General features: G+C 39.8%; 1 protein-coding gene across 1 annotated transcript; it reads left to right on the top strand.

Annotated features, from left to right (window-relative positions):
- Positions 1 to 1,434: 1,434 nt before the first annotated feature.
- On the top strand, positions 1,435 to 19,531 carry LOC143283688 (uncharacterized). Its single transcript, XM_076589919.1, has 10 exons — positions 1,435 to 1,562; positions 3,591 to 3,668; positions 5,356 to 5,419; positions 6,454 to 6,581; positions 7,606 to 7,700; positions 9,764 to 9,955; positions 10,394 to 10,474; positions 10,951 to 11,094; positions 12,026 to 12,449; positions 13,453 to 19,531. The coding sequence occupies exons 1-10, from the start codon at positions 1,436 to 1,438 to the stop codon at positions 15,018 to 15,020; spliced, it is 2,901 nt and encodes a 966-aa protein (XP_076446034.1). The 5' UTR covers position 1,435; the 3' UTR covers positions 15,021 to 19,531.
- The last annotated feature ends 2,154 nt before the right edge of the window (positions 19,532 to 21,685 follow it).

Genomic DNA, 21,685 nt, shown 5'->3' with positions numbered 1-21,685 from the left:
TCCAATCAAGATGTGGGCATTTGTCATTGACTGTGCTCTGTTGAGTGACTCCATGAACTCCATCAAGCTGTCTTTATCCGTGGTCTTGTTGCGGTAGTATGAGCAGAAATGTAGAGCTTTCCTGCCTTGCAGCTGGACTCTCACCCATACCATCTCGCACCTTGTGGCCAGTTCTGGAATGAGGCGGCTTGACAGGTTATTCCGCACGGCGCGGCAACAAGGACACCTCCTCCCTCTCTATTCCTGTCCTTACGGAACACCAGATAGAAATCTGGGAGAATCTCTGAATCAAGAATCTGCCAGGGTGTGTCTAACCAGGTTTCTGTAGCTAGGATGATGTCTGGCTTCACACTGTCCAGGAAATAAAGTGTTTCTGCTGGTTTTCCTCTCATGGATTTGAAGTTTATGTTTACAACACGCACAGTGAGGGGTCTGTGCTTCCACTTATCTTGCTGATTTGCTCTGGTGGGTGTGGATGCATGATGAGGGGCAAAATTTGCTTCAGTCGGTGTAGAGCAAGATGAGATGCCAGATGAATCTTGAGTCTGGGACCCAGAAACACCAGGCCAGTCCACACCATGCAAGTCAAAGACTGCCGGTTTGACTATTCGGATTACCACAAATCGCACAGTACCCGAGTGTATGTTCTCATCATGTAGGTTTTCATACTGATGACTGTGAGTCCAAACTTTGGCATCGTGCGTGAAACCAAAAGCCACAAGTTTCGCATTCTACACCTTTGCCCTCCCAAGTGACTGTGACAGCGCATGTTCCACAACTGAGGGTAGTGTGAGGTGTCTCAGTGCTGGGCCATTTGGCGTTGGGCCAGGGTTTTGTTCTGGTGCATATGATTCTGCCAGAAGTATCAAAACTAAGTACAGTAACACAAGTTTTTTTCCCTATACATCACTGGTTTGGTACACAGGGTCGCATGTTTCGAAGACTGAGGCCAATATATTAAGTGCTGCAATACTATGCCACTCCTACCCTAAGAAGTAAAATTGTTTAGAAAAGGTTGAAAATGATATTTACATTCCGGACATTTTAAAATGTTATATGTGATGTGGGGAGATAAAGACTCCGCACTTTCAGGTTTTTGGAACGACTGAAATACTTTTCCAGACTCCAGCACTACACGGAGTCTACATCGTAATTCGGGCCAGATGTGTGGGAACTGAGGGGAAGAACACCAGCAGCTGGGTCCACATATCAGTGATATAATATACGTCAGTGGGTCCACCCACTGATATATTTGCATCTATGTCTATGGGCCCGCCACACTGATATATATATATATATATATAAATGCATATATAAAAATATAAAAAAAATGTCTATGGTCCACCATTGCCGATAACTGTACAAATGCAACCGCCTGTTATTTGTTGCGTCACGTGATACCCGCCATTCTGTGTACATCCGGTTGACAGAAAAGATGGGGAAAACGACGGACGAATTCATCGGTTGTAAAACCACTTTTCGTCTTAAAAATGAAAGTGATGCTCTTTCAGGTGAAATACAGAATGTTGACACGGAAAACAGGACAATCACATTCTATAAAGGTAAAATATGCATGTGTTCGAACTGTTTTCGGTCAAAGTTTCATCTTGGTCAAGCACATGACTTGCCCCGCGGTCAGTCAACGAAGTTGCAAACTGAGCACATACTTCTTCCTTTATAGTTTATACAACCAACATCATTATATTGATGCTTGTGACGGGCCTAACGGGCCCCTTTTACCGTGAAATGACTCAAGTGAATAATCCGAGGTTCAGTTTTGTTGAGTTTCGAGATGTGCAAAAGTTCACCGGTGCATTTTTGTTTTGTTTTTCGAGTTATTCGCTGTTTCAGTATTTGTTTTGTCTCCGAGTCACTGAACGTCAACGACTTTGCAATATCTCCCCGTGTCTGCCTTGTTCATTGCACCGTCGATTCTCAGTTGTACCGTCTTTCTGCTGGCGCTATGCAGCTCAGCATTTTTCCAGCAGTCACTTTGTGATGCTGATGGACTATAAGAGAGACTGCATTTGGTTAATATTTCCTGTGGATCTGATAAAGTCGAATATTTTCTGTTATGAGATGGTAAAAAAAGTACAATAATGTTACTGGGTAGGTATGCCTAATTGCGAATGGTCCAGTGTGTATTGTACAGATAGATATCAGATTGTACAATCATCAGATGGAGCTCTTCTGTTTTTGAAGGCTTTCTCCCATAGGTTGCACCAGGAAAAGTTCATTAACTGCTGCTTTTCAATGTGTTTTAAACAGTTGATATACCTGATGCTTACAGGCAAGTAATTATTGCGATCGATGGGTTTGGGTACATGTGACCAATGAAAATAGAAGCAGGTCTGGAACTCATTATCAGTATATATATTAGCAGCTCAAGGAGGCGTCACTGTGTTTGGTCAAATCCATATACGCTACACCACATCTGCCAAGCAGATGCCTGACCAGCAGCGTAACCCAACGTGCTTAGTGAGTTAGTCAGGCCTTGAGGGGAAAAAAAAAGACAACATTATTGCAACATTGCACCAGATTGCTGTATTGTTGGTTTTGATCACACATGCACACCTGTATACACATAAACACACATTTAAACACACATACCCCATACCACACACAAACACACCCTTTGAGAGTGCTCAGTAACTGGGCTGCAGCGTACGTAAATAGACTCACGTCAAAAAAAGTCTGTGGTACTCATGTCAAAAAATGAGTATGGTCAAACTGCTAATGACACTGTTTTAGAGATTCATGTCAAAACTGACATTCCAATCTGTTACCAGCATGCTTTCTTAAATTCTCCCAACACTTGTAATACACATTCGAACATGTCTAATCAAATCCGTTATTTTTAACTGTGTCAAAGTTCATGTCCTTGATTTTAATATTTTGAGAGCACGTTTGTGAACTTGGTCGGCAATGGTGTGTGATGAGAAGAAAGAGATTGGAAATAACCTGAAATAGTTGATGTTTGACTGGTTTTTGGAAATTAATATTCAATTACTTATCTAATGCTGGTCAAAGCAGACATTGAATTGTAATATGTATGGTGAGAATGCTTTGAAGTGGAGCAGTACAGGAACCATTCGCATTGACAGCCAATTTGGCATACCTATCCTATTGAGGTGGATTGAGAGAGCTCACTGTTAAAACTTTAAACTAGAATTAACTGTCACACATAATCAGTTTGTCTCTTTTGGTAATTTTATTTTTACTTTTTGTTAATTGGAGAGCTGTCATGAAAAGATAAATTGTAAACATTCATGGGGACACACACTGACACTGTGTTTGTTATTATGTCTTGTTCTTATCAGAATTCTCTTACACACACACACACACACACACACACACACACACACACACACATGTACAGTATACACATTATGCTCAGACTTGCACACATACATGTATACACATGAATAAACAGTTTAACATCCCTCTCCCCCCCAACATACACACAGACACACACACACACACACACACACACACAGAGTAACATTAGGCACATTATATATGCAGTTTTACTGTTGAGCATTATAAAGGCACAGATAATAAGATAGCAAAATGCATTGTTGAATTTTCAGTTACTATCCATCATCCTGGCAAGCCACCTAAAGTTTTGGGTGGTCTTTTGCAGTACCATATTGATGAACTGGCCGATGGTAAGTTGAAAATGACATTCAACATGTCATTGTTTTGTTTTTATTTGTTGATTTTTGTCAGCTCATGTGTGTACTGCACATAAAGAAAGTCTAATAACTGTGTTTCTTTTGTTTATCATGTGTTGTGAGTGCACCCGTGTCCATGATAAGCTTTAACGTTGGTTTTATCAGCAACTGCAGGTGTGCAAACTGAGTGAGTTGCGTAGAAATCAACCAGGCAGGCTGATACACAGTGATAGATTGATCAAAGCCTGTGTTACACAATTCAGCCATCACTTAAGTGAAAATGTTCCAGCAAGAACTGAGGAAGTCATTTAATCTTGTTATTTCAATTTTCAGAAACAGAAATTGACCATAGTTTACCATCCATAATTTTCTCTTGAAACTAATTAACCTGTTCAGTGCCAGACAATTTTTTAAAAAGTGTGCTGATAGTTTACCATCGGAAATTTTTTCTTGAAACTAAATAATCCATTTCGTGCCGATAAGTATATTGATTAAAATTCTGCCAGTGGGAATTAATGATATCAAGCAAATAAAGACTTTTATCTGTTTAACAGTTTAGCAGCTCTTACATAAGTTAATAGGGTCATAATTGTGATATTAATCATTTAATGACTAAGGAATAATTAGATAAAAATTGAAAAGGAAAAATCTTACCAGTTGTGAAATTTGAGCAACAGCTTTTCCTCCACATTCTGCTGATGTGAATATGAGTGATCAGTCAGTTTCAAATGTCAGCATGAACAGCAATTGCACCAAATAGAAAATGAGGACAGCTGTTGTTAAATGCCCCTCCAACTCTATCTTCTCCTTGTATTAATGTCATCAGACATATGCATGTCAGATGCACATGAATAAGTCATGAATACTTTCTTGTAGTTCTAGTTGTAGATCTCACTTTGGACAGTAAAAAAGAAAAAAGAAAAAGAAAAGAAAAAGATTGGAAGAATATTTTTATATATGAACAAACACATTAATTCTTTATTGACTTCCAAAGCTGCCTGTAAAGTGTGTGTGTGTGTGTGTGTGTGTGTGTGTGTGTGTGTGTGATGCCAGTTAAGGGAGGATGAATGATGCAAAACTCGAGGACAAGGAGTAAGCTTGAAATGAATACATCTGATGATAAAGAAGTCTCTGATAAAGTGATATGAATAATACAATATTGTTGATAGTTGGAAAAAAAAATGAACACATTTGAATTCAAACACAGTAACTGTTTTACCAAGACAGCAGAACAGTAAGTTCTATAAAATTCAACGTGATATGTGTGTGTGTGTGTGTGTGTGTGTGTATATATGTGTGTGTGTGTGTGTGTGTGTGCATATCACTATATGTATAACACACACACACACACACACACACACACACACACACACACACAGAATAATCAGAAGTTACTACAGTGCATTGGATTCACTGTATAAAGTTCAAGGGGATTTTGTACTTCACTGTAGTCAGCCCCCGATTCTTGACTCATTTAAAATGATTTATGGTTGTGTCTGAATGTGATTCTGAAGTTCATTCTGATCAAAGGTTTGTTTATTGATTTAAAGGCCAGAATGTCTCACCCACACACACATGAACATGCTTGCATCAAACACTTGATATTGTTTATCCTTTTCCATTTTTTAAGAAAAACAAACAAACAAACAAAACAACCTGACCATGTCTTTATTTTCTCCAGTGCACATCACAAATGAAGTCAACCAAGCGCTCAGGCAAGCGTCCTTAGGAAAGCCTCCTGACCGGTGAGTTCTTTGTGTGTGCACATGTGTAGGGCACATCTTTCTAGTCCATCCAGTGCACAAGTGTGCAAGTCTGTGCTCAGGCCACAGGCATATTTTATTTTATTAGAATTTGTGTGTTTGTATGAGCTCATGTTTTCCCGTATCACCATCCCCCACCCTCTCCTCAAGCCCGACCAAATAATTGCACTCACTTTTTCCACCATTCTTTTATAACTTTCCTGAGCTTCTCTTTGTTCCTGTTTTCCTCATTTCATCTTCAACTCGTTTAAAAGAGAACTGTCATCACAAATTTTGTCATTCCCAACTTGCAAGCCCATACAGGCCACACTAGGAGTAGGAAGGAAGACCTGAGCTCTTATGTCATTCCAATATCCGTATTTTGAGGATGTGAATGATTACATACTCCAGTGTCCTTAAAAACTGATGAAGTAACACTAACAGAACAAGTTTTTGCATGCATTTTTGTTGTGTGTTTTGTTGTGTGCTATCTTTTACTGTTTGAGTGTTCTGCTTGTAATCTGTATTATTATCACACGTCACTCTTAATTTCTCTGAGATAATAAAGTGATTTTGATTTAGGAGGAACCAGGCACTGTTAACCCTTTGACTGCCAAGCAAAATAACCAGTAGAATGTGGTGTTTCAAATCAAAAAGCAATATCCAGAACAGTCAGCCAAAACGTGAGAAAATGGCCTGAGGATATACCACTCCAAATCAGTTGTGTGAATTTTCAGCCTTCCACAGTTATTTCCCTTCTTTTGATGTCATCAGTAATGTCACCATGACCCTGAGGTCTACGGGCATGGCAGTCAAGGAGTTAATTGTAGTTAAAGAGAATCAGAGAGTGAATTTTCTTGAAAGTAAAGAATTCGCTTTTTAGTGTCTGTATACATACTAATTTCTGTGGAATTTAAAAGGAACAATTTAAAAGACAAAAAAAAAAAGAAAAAAAAAAGTTGAGTGTTTATATAAACTTTATAATAAAGAGTTCCACTTGTGACTGTAATATCATAAATATGTATGTTTGTTCACAGAAACCCAAGTACTGGAAAGAAGAAGAAAGGCATTCGGCATGAGAAGGAGGTACCCCGTCATCTGGAAAACTTTGTGGAGTTTGACTCAACTTTGCTGTACATGATGAATATTGTGGAGAAAGAAATGGGTCAGTATGTCTTTTATTATCCCTTTTTACGTCTGTTGTTAGATTCAGTTTGCTTACCTTCCTGATGATGATATTTTAAAAGAAATGTATTATATCAATATATGCAAGCTTATTAGTGAAAAGAGGGTTGGGGACTGCGGATTTAACAAGGATTGACTTTAACAACTGGTTTTGGCATGTCACTTATTTGTTTTTATTGCATATTTCTTTGTTAAATGATTTTGTGCCTAATCTGCTCAGCACTGCAAGGATTATAGCCTGTTCTAGTTCTACCTTTTCCTGCCTGAGAGGTTTCAGCTCTGGGACAGTCATTTTCAGATGATTTAAAAATAATTATATAAAAGAACTTGATGGTCACGGATTGTCTTGCCTGTTATTGTTTACAGTGATACTTTTGTTTATTTTTCTCAGGACTGAAAATGTATTTAACGTTACAGTGTGAAGTTGTGCAGGTAAAGCGGCACCTACGCATCCACCCTCTCTCTCATCCGTTTTTTTACTCCCTCCACCCTCCCTCCTCTCCTTAATACCTTGTCAATTATTTGGAAGTTCACCAGGGGGTTAGATAATTAGATAAATTGGGATTTGATGATGGAGCATTGGTTGGATGTGTGTGTGTGTGTGTGTGAAAATGTGCACTGTGGTGTCCTAGCAATACACAGGTGTAGGGGTGGAATGAGTTTGTGTCTTGTCTCTGTAAAATTGTAGGCTGTAGCTTTATTTGATGTTGCTGAACTTTTCCTGATCTTGACCAGCTTTGTAGGCTGTAAAAAGCTGACATGCCCCCAGTTTTAGGTTCTGATTGCATAATCCACCATCTTAGCACTTGCCCTTCCTCACCCCCCATGGCCCCCCCCCTCCCTCTTTGCTTCTTTCCTGCAATACTCCATCACAGGGTAGTTAGAAAAAATGTCTGGAAAAATATAGAATAACAAAAATTAACATGTAAATTTTTTTTATTTTTTTGTTGTTGATAATCTTGCAGATACTAATGACTGTCAGCACTATTGTCATTTTGTTACAGAGGTGAATAAAGACAAGAACGGACAGTATAAGTCGAAGCTTCCCCCCTCCTGCACTCTGCTGGATGACGTAGGCAGCAAACTGTTCAGAGATGCTGTGAGTTGTTGTAGTTTGAAGTATTATTTGTAATTTAGTTTGTTAGTATATTTTTGCTCTGGATAATGCCAAACTTGTGGAACTCGTGAAGAATAGAATATAAAATAACTACTACTAGTTTTAGTAGAATCTACCAATGAAAAAAAAAAAGAGATACTGAATTAAACATGGGGATGCGGGGGTAGGTGGCATGTAGACTTGACTTTCTTGACTTATGCCTCTTGACTCCTTGTGGAACATAGGGCTGCAACAGCACTCCTCCAGTGGACTTGGTTTTGGTCTGTCCTCTTCAGCCGGGTCCATGTCCATCTGTCTGCCTTCATTTCATCCTCTTTGAAGCATAGGCTGGAATCTTCCTTCGACACAAAGACAGAGATGAAGAAATTGCAATCCCAACAGGAAAATACTCCACCAACTTCCGAGCTGAGCAAGAAGTTCCTCTGTGAGGCAGCCACAACAGAACTCCACAAGAACAACAGGGCAGGTGGTGGTGTTCTCAGACACTCTCACTGTGCTCCAAGCCCTCAAGAACTCCCGCTGCAAAGAACAGAACCATCTCACTTCAGCCCTTGTTGTCCTCGGTGCCAGAGGTGAGAAAGTGGTGATACAATGGGTACCAGCACACTGTGGCATCAGAGGCAATGAAAAAGCGGACATTCTGGCAAAAGACGGTGCACAGAAGGAGCAGGCCAACAAACTGGTGTCATACAATGAAATCAAGACACAGCAAGTAATAAAGTGGCGCCTCCAGCACCCCAGATATAACCCAGAAGACAGATACCATTTGGAACGACGGGAACAGATCAAGATCTTCCACCTGAGGACTGGACACAACCGCCTGCTCCACCACATGCACACAAAATTTGGCATTGGACAGAGTGGAGAGTGCCCTTGTGGTGAGGGACCAATGACAACCGACCACCTCCTTCAAGACTGTAGGACGCATGCAGCATCCAGGAGGAAGTACTGGCCAACACCGACAGCAGTGGAAGCCAAACTGTATGGTACCCTGGAGGAGCTGCGACGGACGGCAGCCTTCATCGAGGACACCGGGCTGCTCATCTAATGGGAGGCGAACGAGGAAGAAGAAATCTCATCCTCTGTGCTTCTTCCCCAGGTTTGTATTGGTCTGCCCACTCTGTTTCCTTGGGGGTTCCATTCGAGTGCCTGTCTTGTGGTGTCGTCTGGAGGCTTTTGATGGGTGTGGCCTATCCAGCCCCATTTCCTTCTGATCTCCTCACTGAACCTGGTTGGTTCTTCTCCAAAGGCAGGCGTTTGATATGGTCTCTGGCCATCTGATGTTTAAAATATGGCACAGGTGTCTATTGATGAAGGCCTGTAGCGTGTGTTTGTTGTGGTTGTTCGCCACGTTTCAGAGCCATACAAGAGAACTGCTTTAACGTTGGTGTTGAAGATCTGAGTTTGTTATGAGTGGAAAGAGATGTGAAGTTCCAGATTAGTGGCAGGGTGTTGAAGGCATGCCTTGCTTTGTTCGTGTGGCTCTTGATGTCTTCATGGGCCGTCTATCCTTGATCACTATGCAGCCAAGGTAGACAAATGTCTCCGAGAGAGGTGGCATGTAGAGGGCTTCACAGAATAAAATTTGAGGCTTTGAAATACATTTTATTGTCCTGAAGTACTATGAAATAAAGTTAGGACATGCTCTTTCTAAAGGGGCATCTGTCTTTTGAATACAGGTAAAAATGTCTGTTCTGGAAGGAAGCAGAGTTCTTCCTTGACTGATTCTCTAATAAGCTGTTCCTGGCTTTTGCAACTTCATCATTTAAAAATGTTACCACATTAGCAGATAATCGTAATATTGTGGTAGTAGTTAGTGGCATAATAATTTCAGATGGGAAAGTGAAACACAGTTTATTTGAAAGTAGTTTGTTGTAGTTAAGTACTGGGGAAAAAGTGTATTGACTCGTTTAGAACTGTGAAATAGTAACTTTCTTCCTGCAGTTCAGAATGTAATAGTAGTCATGTTGGATTGCCTGTAATTTGCATTTCAGTAGTTAATGATCTGTACATTTTCAGATTATTTTCATTTGTGACATTTGCAGTGTGATCATCTGAAGAAGTGTTCCACTGTGGGAGTGACCTTTGAAGGTGTGAATTTAGGACGAAGTGGAGAGCTGAGCTGGATTTTGGTGTCAACTTGGGAGCACGTAATGTACTTTGACATCAAGACCATGGGCAAAGACTGTTTTGATGCTGGCATGAGGGACTTTATGGAGTCTACCAAAATCATGAAGGTAAGTTGTGAAGCAAGCAGAGTTTTGAAGCTGCGGAGATGAATTGGGGTGTGTTTTAAGTGCTTTATGGTGTGAATAAGGTTCCCTTTTCCTGACAGTGACCTAGTTTAGAGGATATTGATTTATTTTCATGAAGTTTGATAAATCCCTGGGACCAAAGGTGGAATGAAATAATATATATGTACCTATGTTTGACTACTTCTCTGGAGATGCTGTTCTGATTTTTTTTTTTAACTTTGTTTTTAACTGTGCTATCGAGCATTTATTTAAAAGTCCTATCTGTACTTAACCTTTCTTGTTATATTTTGCTTTGATTATATTTTGCTTTGATTATATCCTTCTCATTTGCTCAGCTGTGAAGTTTGTTCCAGTAGTATAAACCCCCAAGTGGTGATGCATTTTATGTCATATTGATGTTCTGGTTTGACTTTGCTTCAGGTGATCCATGATTGTCGGCGACCTTCAGATATGCTGTTTCATCAATACAACACCAAGCTGATCAATATTTTTGATACTCAGGTATGTGAAATGGCCAAACATGTGTTTTCCTTCTCAAGTTTTGCTAATCTAAGGTTGCCTTTCCAGCTCTCTTGTGGTTGATTGTCGCAGCTTTTGAAGTAGTCAGATGTGCAGAATCATTCACATCTTGGGCAGGAAGGTGTGTAGACCTTGGGGTTTAAGGTGTTTTTTTGTTGTTGTTGTTTTTCTGTTTGTTTTTCTGGATACCTTGACTACCCTGCTATTCGATAGTCATTAACGGATCAAGTGTTAATCTGGCACTCTGACCATTAAATGCTTTGTTGTCTTGGAGCCACTCGCTGGCTAACAGTACTGAGAAAGAAGTTTTATGGGGACTCTAACTGGTCTTGCTTTTTTTCTTTATATATATATATATATATATATATATATGTGTGTAATGATTTTAGATGAGCGGTCAGCTATGCCATAAGAAATATTAAACGGTCAGGAAAAGGAACGTGCTGCATATGTTGCAGGTTGGCGCTGTGTGTGCGTTCAAGGCCTTGAACAAAAACAGTTACCCCCGCTATGTCACCAATTTGGCTGAAAGTCTGCGAAACGAACTTGGCATCAATGATGACGAAATTCATGTTCCATATGTCCGGGAACATTGCCCTCAGGTATATAGTTTTAGCTCTCTGTCATTCTTGCGTCTGTGTGGTGTGCTAGGTTTAAAGCCTGTCAGCAAGTACTGGCCAGTTGACCAAATTGTACTCCTGAATATGAAGATTGGCTACCAGTATATTTTGGATACAGATAGCCGTTTGTATATTGAATAGATCTACATTAAAATAAAATAAAATTACTCTGATCATTTACCACAGGTATAGTAGAAATATTGAGTTGTTTTCATGCAGCCCCAGTCTTCAAAACTGACTTAGGTTATGGGCCTTTTTTCTGGTGTAACCCCCCCCCCCCCCCCCCCAAAAAAAGCAACAAACAAACCCCCAAAAAACAAACAACTTGAAATTTATAATTAAAAAAAAAAGGTCTGTTAAAAGAATTCACTGCACTTTCACAGGGTAAATGATTGGGGCAGTTTGTAGTTTTATGTATCAAATGTGAAAGCTGATTCTTGTCTTATGAAATGAATGTTTTGCTGCTGCTTTGTGTTTTGGATTAATGATTTTAATGCTTTAAAAAAAAACCAAAAAAAAACTTAGTGAAATACAAGCCTAAACTGGACCCAGATTGAAAAATCATCAACAAAAGACAAAGACTTTGTTGTTTGATAAAATGATGTGTGGAAAGTTGTGCATATATCTGTCTATCTATCTATCTATCTATATATATATATATATATATATATATATATATATATATATATATATATGTGGAAGTTGCTTTGTTGCATATGTATGGGAACTGCTATATCTTTTGCAGAAAAGATGAAGTGAGGACCATGTGATCCGCTCTGAGTATTTATGGAAAGCTATGCGGATATAATAATGGGAGTTGCTTTGTTGTTTTTGCAGAAAGATGAAGTGGGTGAAAAATTTGTGGACGGCAGTACATACATGGATGGCAGCTGCTTTTGTTGTTTTATTGCAGAAAGACGAAGAAGTGTGGACCCTGCGACCAGCCCCCAGCATTGTGTACGAGTGGATGCACCGGCACTGCCGCTACCTGCTGGCCCTGCGCGACCGACAGATGGAGCTGATGTTGATGGAGTTCACCCTGGGCGTCGACATCCACCTGAAGAACCTGCGTGACGCCTATGCCTCCGACGTGGAAGCGCGGATAGCCATGCAGCACCTGCTCCCGACGGAGTACACCGGCCTGCCTCTGTTGGTGAAGACCCGGCTGAGGGAAGAGCAGTCCAAGAAGAGGAGGCGGATGGGGAGGGCCAACGGTGTGATGGAGAGGGACGAGAACGGCTGGGTGGAGAACTGGACGGGTCACTCCCACCCCTTGGTCATCGCCAGCCGAGACACCATCTGGCACATGCGAACTCAGCCCAGGTCACGAGAATCAGGTTGGCGTTTTTTTTCCCTTAAATCAGAAATGACGTGTTCTGTGAAAGAGACCTCCAGATGGAAATCTTATATTGGCTTCAAATAGAAGAATTTAGTTGGCACATGGGAAATGATTGAAAAAAAGAAAGAAAGAAAATTGCATCATCAGAATCTACTCTACATTTACAGAACACGAGTGGCATGTGCATAAACACACTCGCACATTCCTCACATAGTTACTGAAACTAAAACGCACAATGTCAAAAGAGGGCGCTAGCCAGGGGGACAAAGGGGAGGTTACCTACTTCCGGGAGGTTATCGGCTGTAGTACTTTCGTTTTCTCCGCATAGGCAGATAGTAGTTTGCACAGGACAGGAATGTCAGACCCCTGCCGGAGTCTGCACTAGTTGGGTCACGGTAAGTATGTTATTTAAACGTAATTTTAGATAGAAAATTTCCTATATTAGACCACTGCAGAGCCATTATTCTCATTCCTTATTGGTTGGAGTACACCCTAAGCTGCTCACCCTCGGCCTTCAGGTTCTTAACTATGTTTTTGGGGGGGTCAGTCACAAGCTGCTCATAATACAACAGGAGTGGATGAGAATGGAGTGATTGAAGTGCACCATCCTGGGTGCAGTGTGTCTTTTCTTTGTTATTGAACTTGAAGGATAAAAAGGATTCAGACCTGCATGTCCCCTCCCCATTCCCCTGTTTTTTCTGTCCCATCATCTTCACTGTTTCATTGGTATTATACCTTGCTGCTTATCCGGAGTCCCCCATACACTGTGGCACTACTTGCCCTTTTTCATGCTTATTATTTTTTGCATGAACTGAAGCCCAGCATGGTGTGAAAAAGAAATATAAAATATTTTCTGGCTTACTGAATGTCATGTGAGATTCACATTTTATTCTTACCGAAAGTTCAAAAGATCGGACTATAATTTATATTGGTGTTTTCTTTCTTCAGACAAAAGCACAAAAGATCGGACTATAATTTATATTGGTGTTTTCTTTCTTCAGACAAAAGCACTCAAGACAAAAGGAAGCAAAATGGAACAGTGAATTCCAAGTCACGGGACGGCTCAGAGGGGGAAACAAGGAGGGACAGCCAGCAGGATCCAGTAGCCAGCAAGCAGCCTGTGCTGGGGAACGGTCAGAATGAGCAACTTGCCGGCTCTTTTTCAAGAACATATGACAGGAAGGTGTCTTTATCATCAGGATCAGAGTCTCCTGCTGAAAACAGATCCAGAAATGAGACGCCACCTGCCTTGAAGACAGCCAGACAGTCGGGTTTGGCTGCAGAAGAAAGAAAACCACTGGGTGTAGCCAATGCTCAGAAAACAGAAGCTGGTTCTCAGCTCAACCCCAGTAACAGGGTGGCTGCTGTGCTCAGTCAGCTGACCAAGGAGCAGCAAGAAAAAGAGAAGAATGGTCAAAGCATTCTCAACAGAAATTATGTGTTCAGAGCAGCTGGGGAACTTTTACAAGGAGTATCAAGGAAGCAACAGAGAGAACTGGCGTTGCAAAAGATAACTCCTGCAGACAGTCTGTCTGACAAGACTGCAGTAACCCAGCAGGATCAACACCAAGACCTTGATGAAGAATATGATGCCATCCCTTCATATTCTAAGTTTGGAGAAAAGCAGGGTTCTGGGAAGATGGCTCACAGCAGTGGATTTGTCTCTGTGCCTGACCAGGACTGTGAACCAGAAGACAAAGGGTTTGATATTACGACTTTCAAAGAGGCCATACCACCACCCCCTTACACTATTACTGAAGACACTAACAAATCCAGTGCCGAAGAAGCATTAGCAGCTATACTGCCTCGCGTTGAAAACCCTTCCTTGCTTCTTGATGGTTCCCGCACTTCACACCATTCCTCAATGAATCCTGTGCAGCAGAAAAGTGTTGAATGTGTTCCAGTGGTTGCAAGCAGTAGGTCTGATGTCAAACCAGTCTCTTGTGGTTCCAGAAATTTTGTGCCTGAGTCTAATAGATCAATCACACACAGTCATTCTATGAGTGAAAGCATGTGTGTACTGGATTCCAGAAGTGCAGAAAGTATATTGTCCACATCAGCCCAGTCACCTGTTTGTGCACACACTGTGAACAGCTCACATTTGCCAGGGAGTGCTTCGTCACCCTCTCAGAAGGCTTCAGATGGCAAGCAAGGAAGCGCCAGTAATGCTGCTCATTCCAGGTCACATGGGCAGTCAGTCTCCCTGAAGACACAGGCCCAGGGAACTGCAGCATCCAGCTGTTGCTCCTTACCAGCCTCTGTCCCACCTTCTGCTGCACAGGCCAGAACTGTTGCTGAACTGAGCAGGGCGAGCACTGACGATGTGTCATGTTCACCCGTCAAAAGCACAAACACTGTGTCCCGCTCATCCTCGGAAGCTAGTTTCTCAGCTGCCGTGAGCCCCTGTGCACAGTCACCTCAGGGTGGTTCAGAGGGCAGCTTGTCTGTGTCTGAGCTGCAACAAGCACTGGCAAGCGGCGAATCCCTCAAGTCCATCATTGGCCACAAGATGACACCACAGCAGTTGATAGCGGCCAGGTTCAGGCGTAATCAAGCTGATGAAAGCTGAAGAAGAACATGACATGGGATTTGTGGAGTGACATTGTTTTTTGTTTTTTTTTTAAATTATTTTTTTAATCACTCCTATTTAGCATACGATACTGACAGCATTATACTCCCATGGGGGTGCTGGGGGTCTTTCAGTATAAATAGCATCACCACCTTCTGGATATTCTGTGCTAGAAATTTCCTCTTTTCTATTGCTCTCTTTATTTCTGCTTTTTCCCTTCCTTTACTGTTGTCTCCTTTTTTCTGCATTCCAGTCCATTGCCCTTTCTGTTTTTTGAGCAAGCCTTGACACTTATTTCTCTTTTCCGCAGTCTTTGATGTGCGATCGGTGCTGTTTTGCTCTGGCGATTAGGTAGTGAAATTGTTAACACTGGGATGGTCACTAGCTGCCCGTTGTGCAGTGTTATTTGCCTCTTTCTTTGGCCTTTTTTTGTGTATTTTTTGTTTGGTTTTGAAGTATTGTTTGTTTTGTTTTTTTCCTTTTTTACAATTTTCTGTTATCTTGGGATGATAAATTAAGTGGAAGGGCTGACGTCCTCAGCACAGCCTAGTCTCATTTGCCCTAAGGAGTTAAATGGTTAGGATAATGTGTCATGCACTGTGTTTTGTGAGTTTGTCTTTTAAAAAATTTTTTTTTTTTTTTAATTTATGGTTTTTTGACTCACATGTGTAAACAATGTGAGTCTGTGTTATAACCTGGTGTTTGGTTGTCTGTGTGTGTGTATGTGTGTGTGTGCCACTGTGTGTATACGTCTGTGTGTCCCTTGTAAACTTAAACATTGCCATTTTCTCTGGAAATACTTTACCAATACCAAATTTGGCTTAAACATAGTGTGAAAGAAAATCTTCAGTGATATCAATAGTAGGTTGTAAGTCTACTGAATTAAGCCATATTTCTCGATCATTTATGGTTTATTTTGTTGAGATTCGTTCCGAAATCTGAAAATTCTAAAAACTGCTTCCCACTGAGTTGCTAGAAGTAGAAGTAGAAGATAGGTTGTGTTTGGTAAGAAGACGACATGACCTCGTTTTTCTTGTTCACTATTAAAAGGAAAGAAATACAGATTCTGGACAGAACACACACAGTGATACTTACTATACGCCATTGACGTGTTTACTGCATAAAAATCTTCTAAACTGGATACTGAATTAACTGGAATGAACACAAAAGAAAACTTGAATTGATCCTTTCTTTCAGCCTGTTGTAGACTGGTTCATGCAGATCTAGAGATCTACTGTGTGTTGTGATGTGCTTGAAACGATGGCAACGTCTCCTTTACCGCCAAAATAAAAGAATAATCGAGATATAATAAAACACACACAAAAAAACATGATTTAAACGGCATCATTACGTCAAATACAATCACGTCTAGTTATGGCACGAAGGAGAAAAGAACAACGTTGCTTTAAGTATTAAGTTTAGTCAAATGACGTCAGATGCACCACAGCAGTGGGGATAAGTCTGCTTGCTTTGGAACTGAACATGCATGGTTCGATCCCGTTTGCATGCCTTTTTTTTTTTCCTCTTTCTTTTTTTCTCCGATGCTTATTCTGTAGATCGTTTAATACAGAACACTTTTTAATGATTTTTTTTCATCTCTTTTTGACTCACTTGTGTAAACAAAGTGAGTCTATGTTAACCTGGTGTTCGGTTGTCTGTGTGTGTGTGTCTGTGTGTCCGGGGTAAACTTTAACATTGACATTTTCTCTGCAAATACTTTGTCAGTTGACACCAAATTAGGCATAAAAATAGGAAAAATCCAGTTCTTTCCGGTCATCTTGTTTAAAACGATATCGCACCTCTGGAATGGGCACAAAAAAAATAAACAATGAAGCCTAATTATATGCAAACTGCATTTACTGTTTATATTTTTTGTATTCTCTAAACTTGGCACTTTGATCTGATATTCTGACCCAACAACAAGAGCAGTCATTATTATCATTTTTTGTTCAAACAGGAACTTCTTTTCCTAAGCATGGAAGTTTTATTTATTTTGCAAACGTTTTGGCGCAGATAGTAAAAAAGGGAAATTACTCTGTAATTAATGCTAGGGGACTTAATTTGCTTTAAACTGATCTTTCTCATCTTAAACATTACATTTTGAAATTATACTCAATACATAAAAAGCTTGGATTTTTAAAAAAAAGTGTATCACGAGTGAGTCTTGAAGGCCTTGCCTCTCTTGTTTTTTTAATTTTCTCATCATGATTCCTTTACTGGATAAAGCGCGAAACACAAGTGAGTCTTGAAGGCTTTGCCTCTTGTTATAAGATGTGACGGTTTTATGTTGAAACAGTTGAGCAATTTTAGGGTTTGACAGTCCTGATATGGCCCTGTGAAGTCAGCTGGACTAGAAGCAACAATAAACAATACAGGCTTTGTGATGGCATGCCTATCTATAGTACTGTCATGCCAGGCTAGCAGCTGTTTTATGGGGTTCGAGTTCATACAATCAGAGAATTGTCAGAGGCTGTTAAGATTTAGGAGAATAAAAGTGGTTTTTTGTTCCAGGAAAACTGAATTTTGAACAGGGTTTGGGAAAGTTAGTGAATTTGATGATCTGATTATTTAAAACTAAAAGGGTGGTCTTATCTTTTGAAAGTGTTAAAGAGTGGTGCTTGTGGTAAGAGAAACATTTATTCATCTTGCACTTCTAATGCCATAGCTTTACTGATTTTTCAGTTCATGCCAGAAGTTGTGTTTGTGTTTTCACCCATTTTAACATGAGAATAGTCAGCATATGCATCCTGTATTGCATTTGGAGGTGTCATGTTCACATTAAACAGTTTTTTTGTTGTTGTTTTTTGCATATTATTTTTTTTATTTTTTATTGAAAATTAAAACTGATATGGTATTACTGTCAGTTTCAGTTTCAGTAGCTCAAGGAGGCGTCACTGCATTCAAACAAATCCATATATGCTACACCACATCTGCCAAGCAGATGCCTGACCAGCAGCGTAACCCAACGCGCTTAGGCCTTGAGAGGGGGAAAAAAAAGTAAATAGATAATAGATAAATACATAAAAAAGTACTACTACTACTGATAATAATATGTATAAGGCGCAAAAACTTGATGAAGTCAACTATAAGCGTACAAAAAACCCAAAGAAACAAACAACCAAAAACAAAAAAAACAAAAAAAGAAATAAAATAAAATAAAATAAATAATAATAATAATAAAATAAAGAAATAAAGAAATAAAATAATATAATAAATTACTGTCATTCTCATTTTGTTGTTTTTCCATGCCGTGCATGATATTCATCATTGTCAGAATCCTTTACACTTGCAGCTCTTCAGTTAATTTGCTGCAAGTTGAATTACGACTTTGTCTTGAAGACATGACACATATTTGTTGTTTCCTCTCTAAATTTGTGATCATTCATAAAAGCACCTAGATTCACTCAGACACATGCACATATCCAACAGTCAAGTGTTTTTGTTTGCAGTCCACACTGTCTGATGGATATTGCTTTAGCAGTCATAGAAACAACAAAAATTCTGTTACAAAGAATATTCATCCTGTTTTTGGCCTTTCACTTTTAACCATGGATTTATCTGTGGTTTAGGGGCGAATGCATCATCAGGTGTCCAGCCACTCATTTTCATATGCTTGCTTCCTTCCAAATGGCATTTGCCTTGATTGTGTTCGAAGCAATTTGTCAACAAGTCATTGTTTGATTTTGATGCATTTTACAAAGCAAAAGCTGTTGAGCATGTCAACTAGGCTGCTAGAACGTACATTACAGAAGAGGTGGCTAGAAGTTTGTTGGCTTTTCCGCATGACGTTGGCAATAGCAACTACGAAAACCTGAAAGAAGATCAAGGTAATGTTGTTGCTGGTCAACTGAAGTAATTGTGGTTATTCAATTCAATTTCAATTCAAAATACTTTATTATCTACTTCAACCAAAAACAAAAAATTTTCTTTAGGCTCACTTAAAATAAAATGCCCGTCAGCAAAAAAAAACAAAAAACAAAACTGACACACCCTTCACTTATCATCATGTACACATCAATTATTATGTAAAAAGAAAAACATGTGGGTAAGATACTATTACATTCAGAGTGCAACAACTGTGTGTGTGTTGCGTGTGTGCCCGCGCGCGCGCATGCATCATTTTGTGTGCGCGCACGCGCGCGTATGTGTACGTTTCAATCGTTATAAAAAGAAGAATATTCAGTAAGATAATAATAACATTTAAAAAGACAAATGCTCATCAACAGATAAAACCGAAAAAACAAAAACAAATGAGCAACTGGCACACCCTTCCTTGATTACAGCATACATATTAACTATCATGTTAAAAGAAAACATTTAGGTAAGAAAAGGTATGCTGGTGATGATTACATGCTGCAAGGTACATCGGCAGGAGTGGGGCATGGTTGTGTCACAAGTGGGGAAAGAGAAAACCCAATATTTTAGCTTGAAGTTGAAACCTTGATTTTGGGATTCTTTCATTTACTATGAAACCCCCTAGATGAAAGCTTCAAGCCGAAATATTGTTTACACTGAGCTTTTGTGTTGTAATGTTGTGATAGTGTTTGTGGGTGTTTGGGTGGGAGGGTGTGTGTGTTGGTGAATGTGAGTGGTTATGTTTTGTGTTTGTTTAAAGCAACATGATAGTGCAGGAAAGAGCATAATTGCACTTGGTTCTTGTGTCTAATAAATTTGCTAATATTTTAGCACCATATCCACCCATGAAAATGAATAACATTGAATTTTTTTTTCCAAAATATTCTGTGGTTTTTGTTTGTTTTTGTTTTTTTAATCCAAGTAATCTTTCCCTGATTGGGAGTTATCTCATCCTGTCAACACTGAAGTTGTGATTATAATATTCTCCATTCATTTCCCTGCAAGTAAACATATACATACTTTTTGAGCAAAAAATTTTATTTCCATGAATATATATATTTTTTTTAGAGGTTGGTAATTATTTTGCAAAAATAACAAATAGTTCTGGAAGTGAAAGGATTAATTGTATAACATGAAAATGGAGGGTGCAGGAAAGTTATGCCCCATCCCATTGCTCTCTCTCATTTGGTCTTAGGACACAAGGATGGACTTTGCATTTTCAGTATGAAAGTTATCAGTACAGACTTGCTCTCTTTCTCTCTCTGTCTCTCTCTCTCTATGTATACTTACAATTTTCAGAATGAACACAGAACAGAAAAGACTCTCTCTCTCTCTCTAGATATATAAATATATATTATTAAGATCTGAGAGTGAAATAGTGTCCGGTTATGGTGTTAATCAGTGCATGCAAGTTGGATAAGAATGTCTTGATTTGATCGAAACAACATATTTCACTCTTAGATCTAAATAATAATAATATATATATATATCAGCTTGCCTTTGAATAAACACACACACACACACACACACACACACACAAAGCAAAAGAAAATTCACACCTGTGTTTATTCAACCATGAATGGCCCCACACATTCATCACTTGTCAACATAAATAGGCCATTGTGGACACTGTACAATGCCCTTTTTGGGGGTGGGGGGTGGGGTGGGTGGTCGCTGAAATTTAGTCAGCCAGAGGTAGATGAAAAGAATCTTGGTAAAAGTCGACTTACATGGGATAAGATAAGCGACATAACGAGCCACAGGCTTTTCTTCAGGCACATGAAATGAGTGAGCGGCAGACACGGCTTCATGGCTTGTGTATGATTCCTGCTGACTTAAAAAGTACATGATGGAAACAGAACACATGAACAAGTGATCTAAATGGTTAGGATAATGTGTCATGAACTGAGTTTCGTGGGTTTGTCTTTTTTTATTTAAAAAAATATTTTTTGATACATTGTTGATGTGATAGTTTTGTATTGATGTGGTTGAACATTTGTATGGTTTGACGGTCCTGATATGGCCCTTTGAGGTCGGCTGGACAGTAAGCAGCAATAAACAATAAAACACAGGAGGCTACTGCTGTCCTGACTAAATTTGATTAAGGGCTAAGAGAGCTGTAGGATTGTCAGCATTGAGATGGTCCCAAAAGCCAACAGGCCCCTCAAAGCTGTGGTGGGATAAGGCCGTCCCAACAATCATTCAGTGATTAGGACTGATACATTGCAGATCCATGTAAGCTTTTTGCTTACATGTGGCCTGTTTACATTACTGTTACGTCTTCCTACTCAATGAGACGTCATGACCGAGCATCACCATTATACTTGTACACAACAGTGTTTGACTGTTTTAAGAAAACTTGTTTCCGCTTTGTGGTACATACATGCTGCTGCTGCTGCTGCTGCTTGTCATTTGTGTATTGTCTTTTCACTACAACTACAAGGTGATATTGGCACATACACATGCATTTACTTCAGCACACACACACACACACACACACACACACACTGTTTGGGAGAGTGGGTGAGGGGCAGATGTAGGGGAGTTGGTGTTGACAGAGATGAAAAGGAAGCTGATGGTGAGTGTTTGGATGTGAGTTGAGTCATATCACCAGTAGAAGGAACTGAAATAAGTTACCTGTAACATAACGGTGTTTGAATTCAGCAGCTGATGTTAACAGATCACTGGGAATCCTGCAAAACACCTTGAATTTTGCCATATCTTGTACTAAAATCTATCTCCCTTGTTGGGAATCATACAAAAAATACGGTGAATATCGTCATATCTTGTGCTCGTATCTGTTTCCCTTG

This window comes from Babylonia areolata, chromosome 7, assembly GCF_041734735.1.
Source record: "Babylonia areolata isolate BAREFJ2019XMU chromosome 7, ASM4173473v1, whole genome shotgun sequence".
In the NCBI taxonomy this organism is placed as follows: Eukaryota; Metazoa; Mollusca; class Gastropoda; order Neogastropoda; family Buccinidae; genus Babylonia; species Babylonia areolata.
The sequence above is the reverse complement of the archived record's forward strand: the minus strand, read 5'-3'. Positions and strand labels throughout refer to the sequence as shown.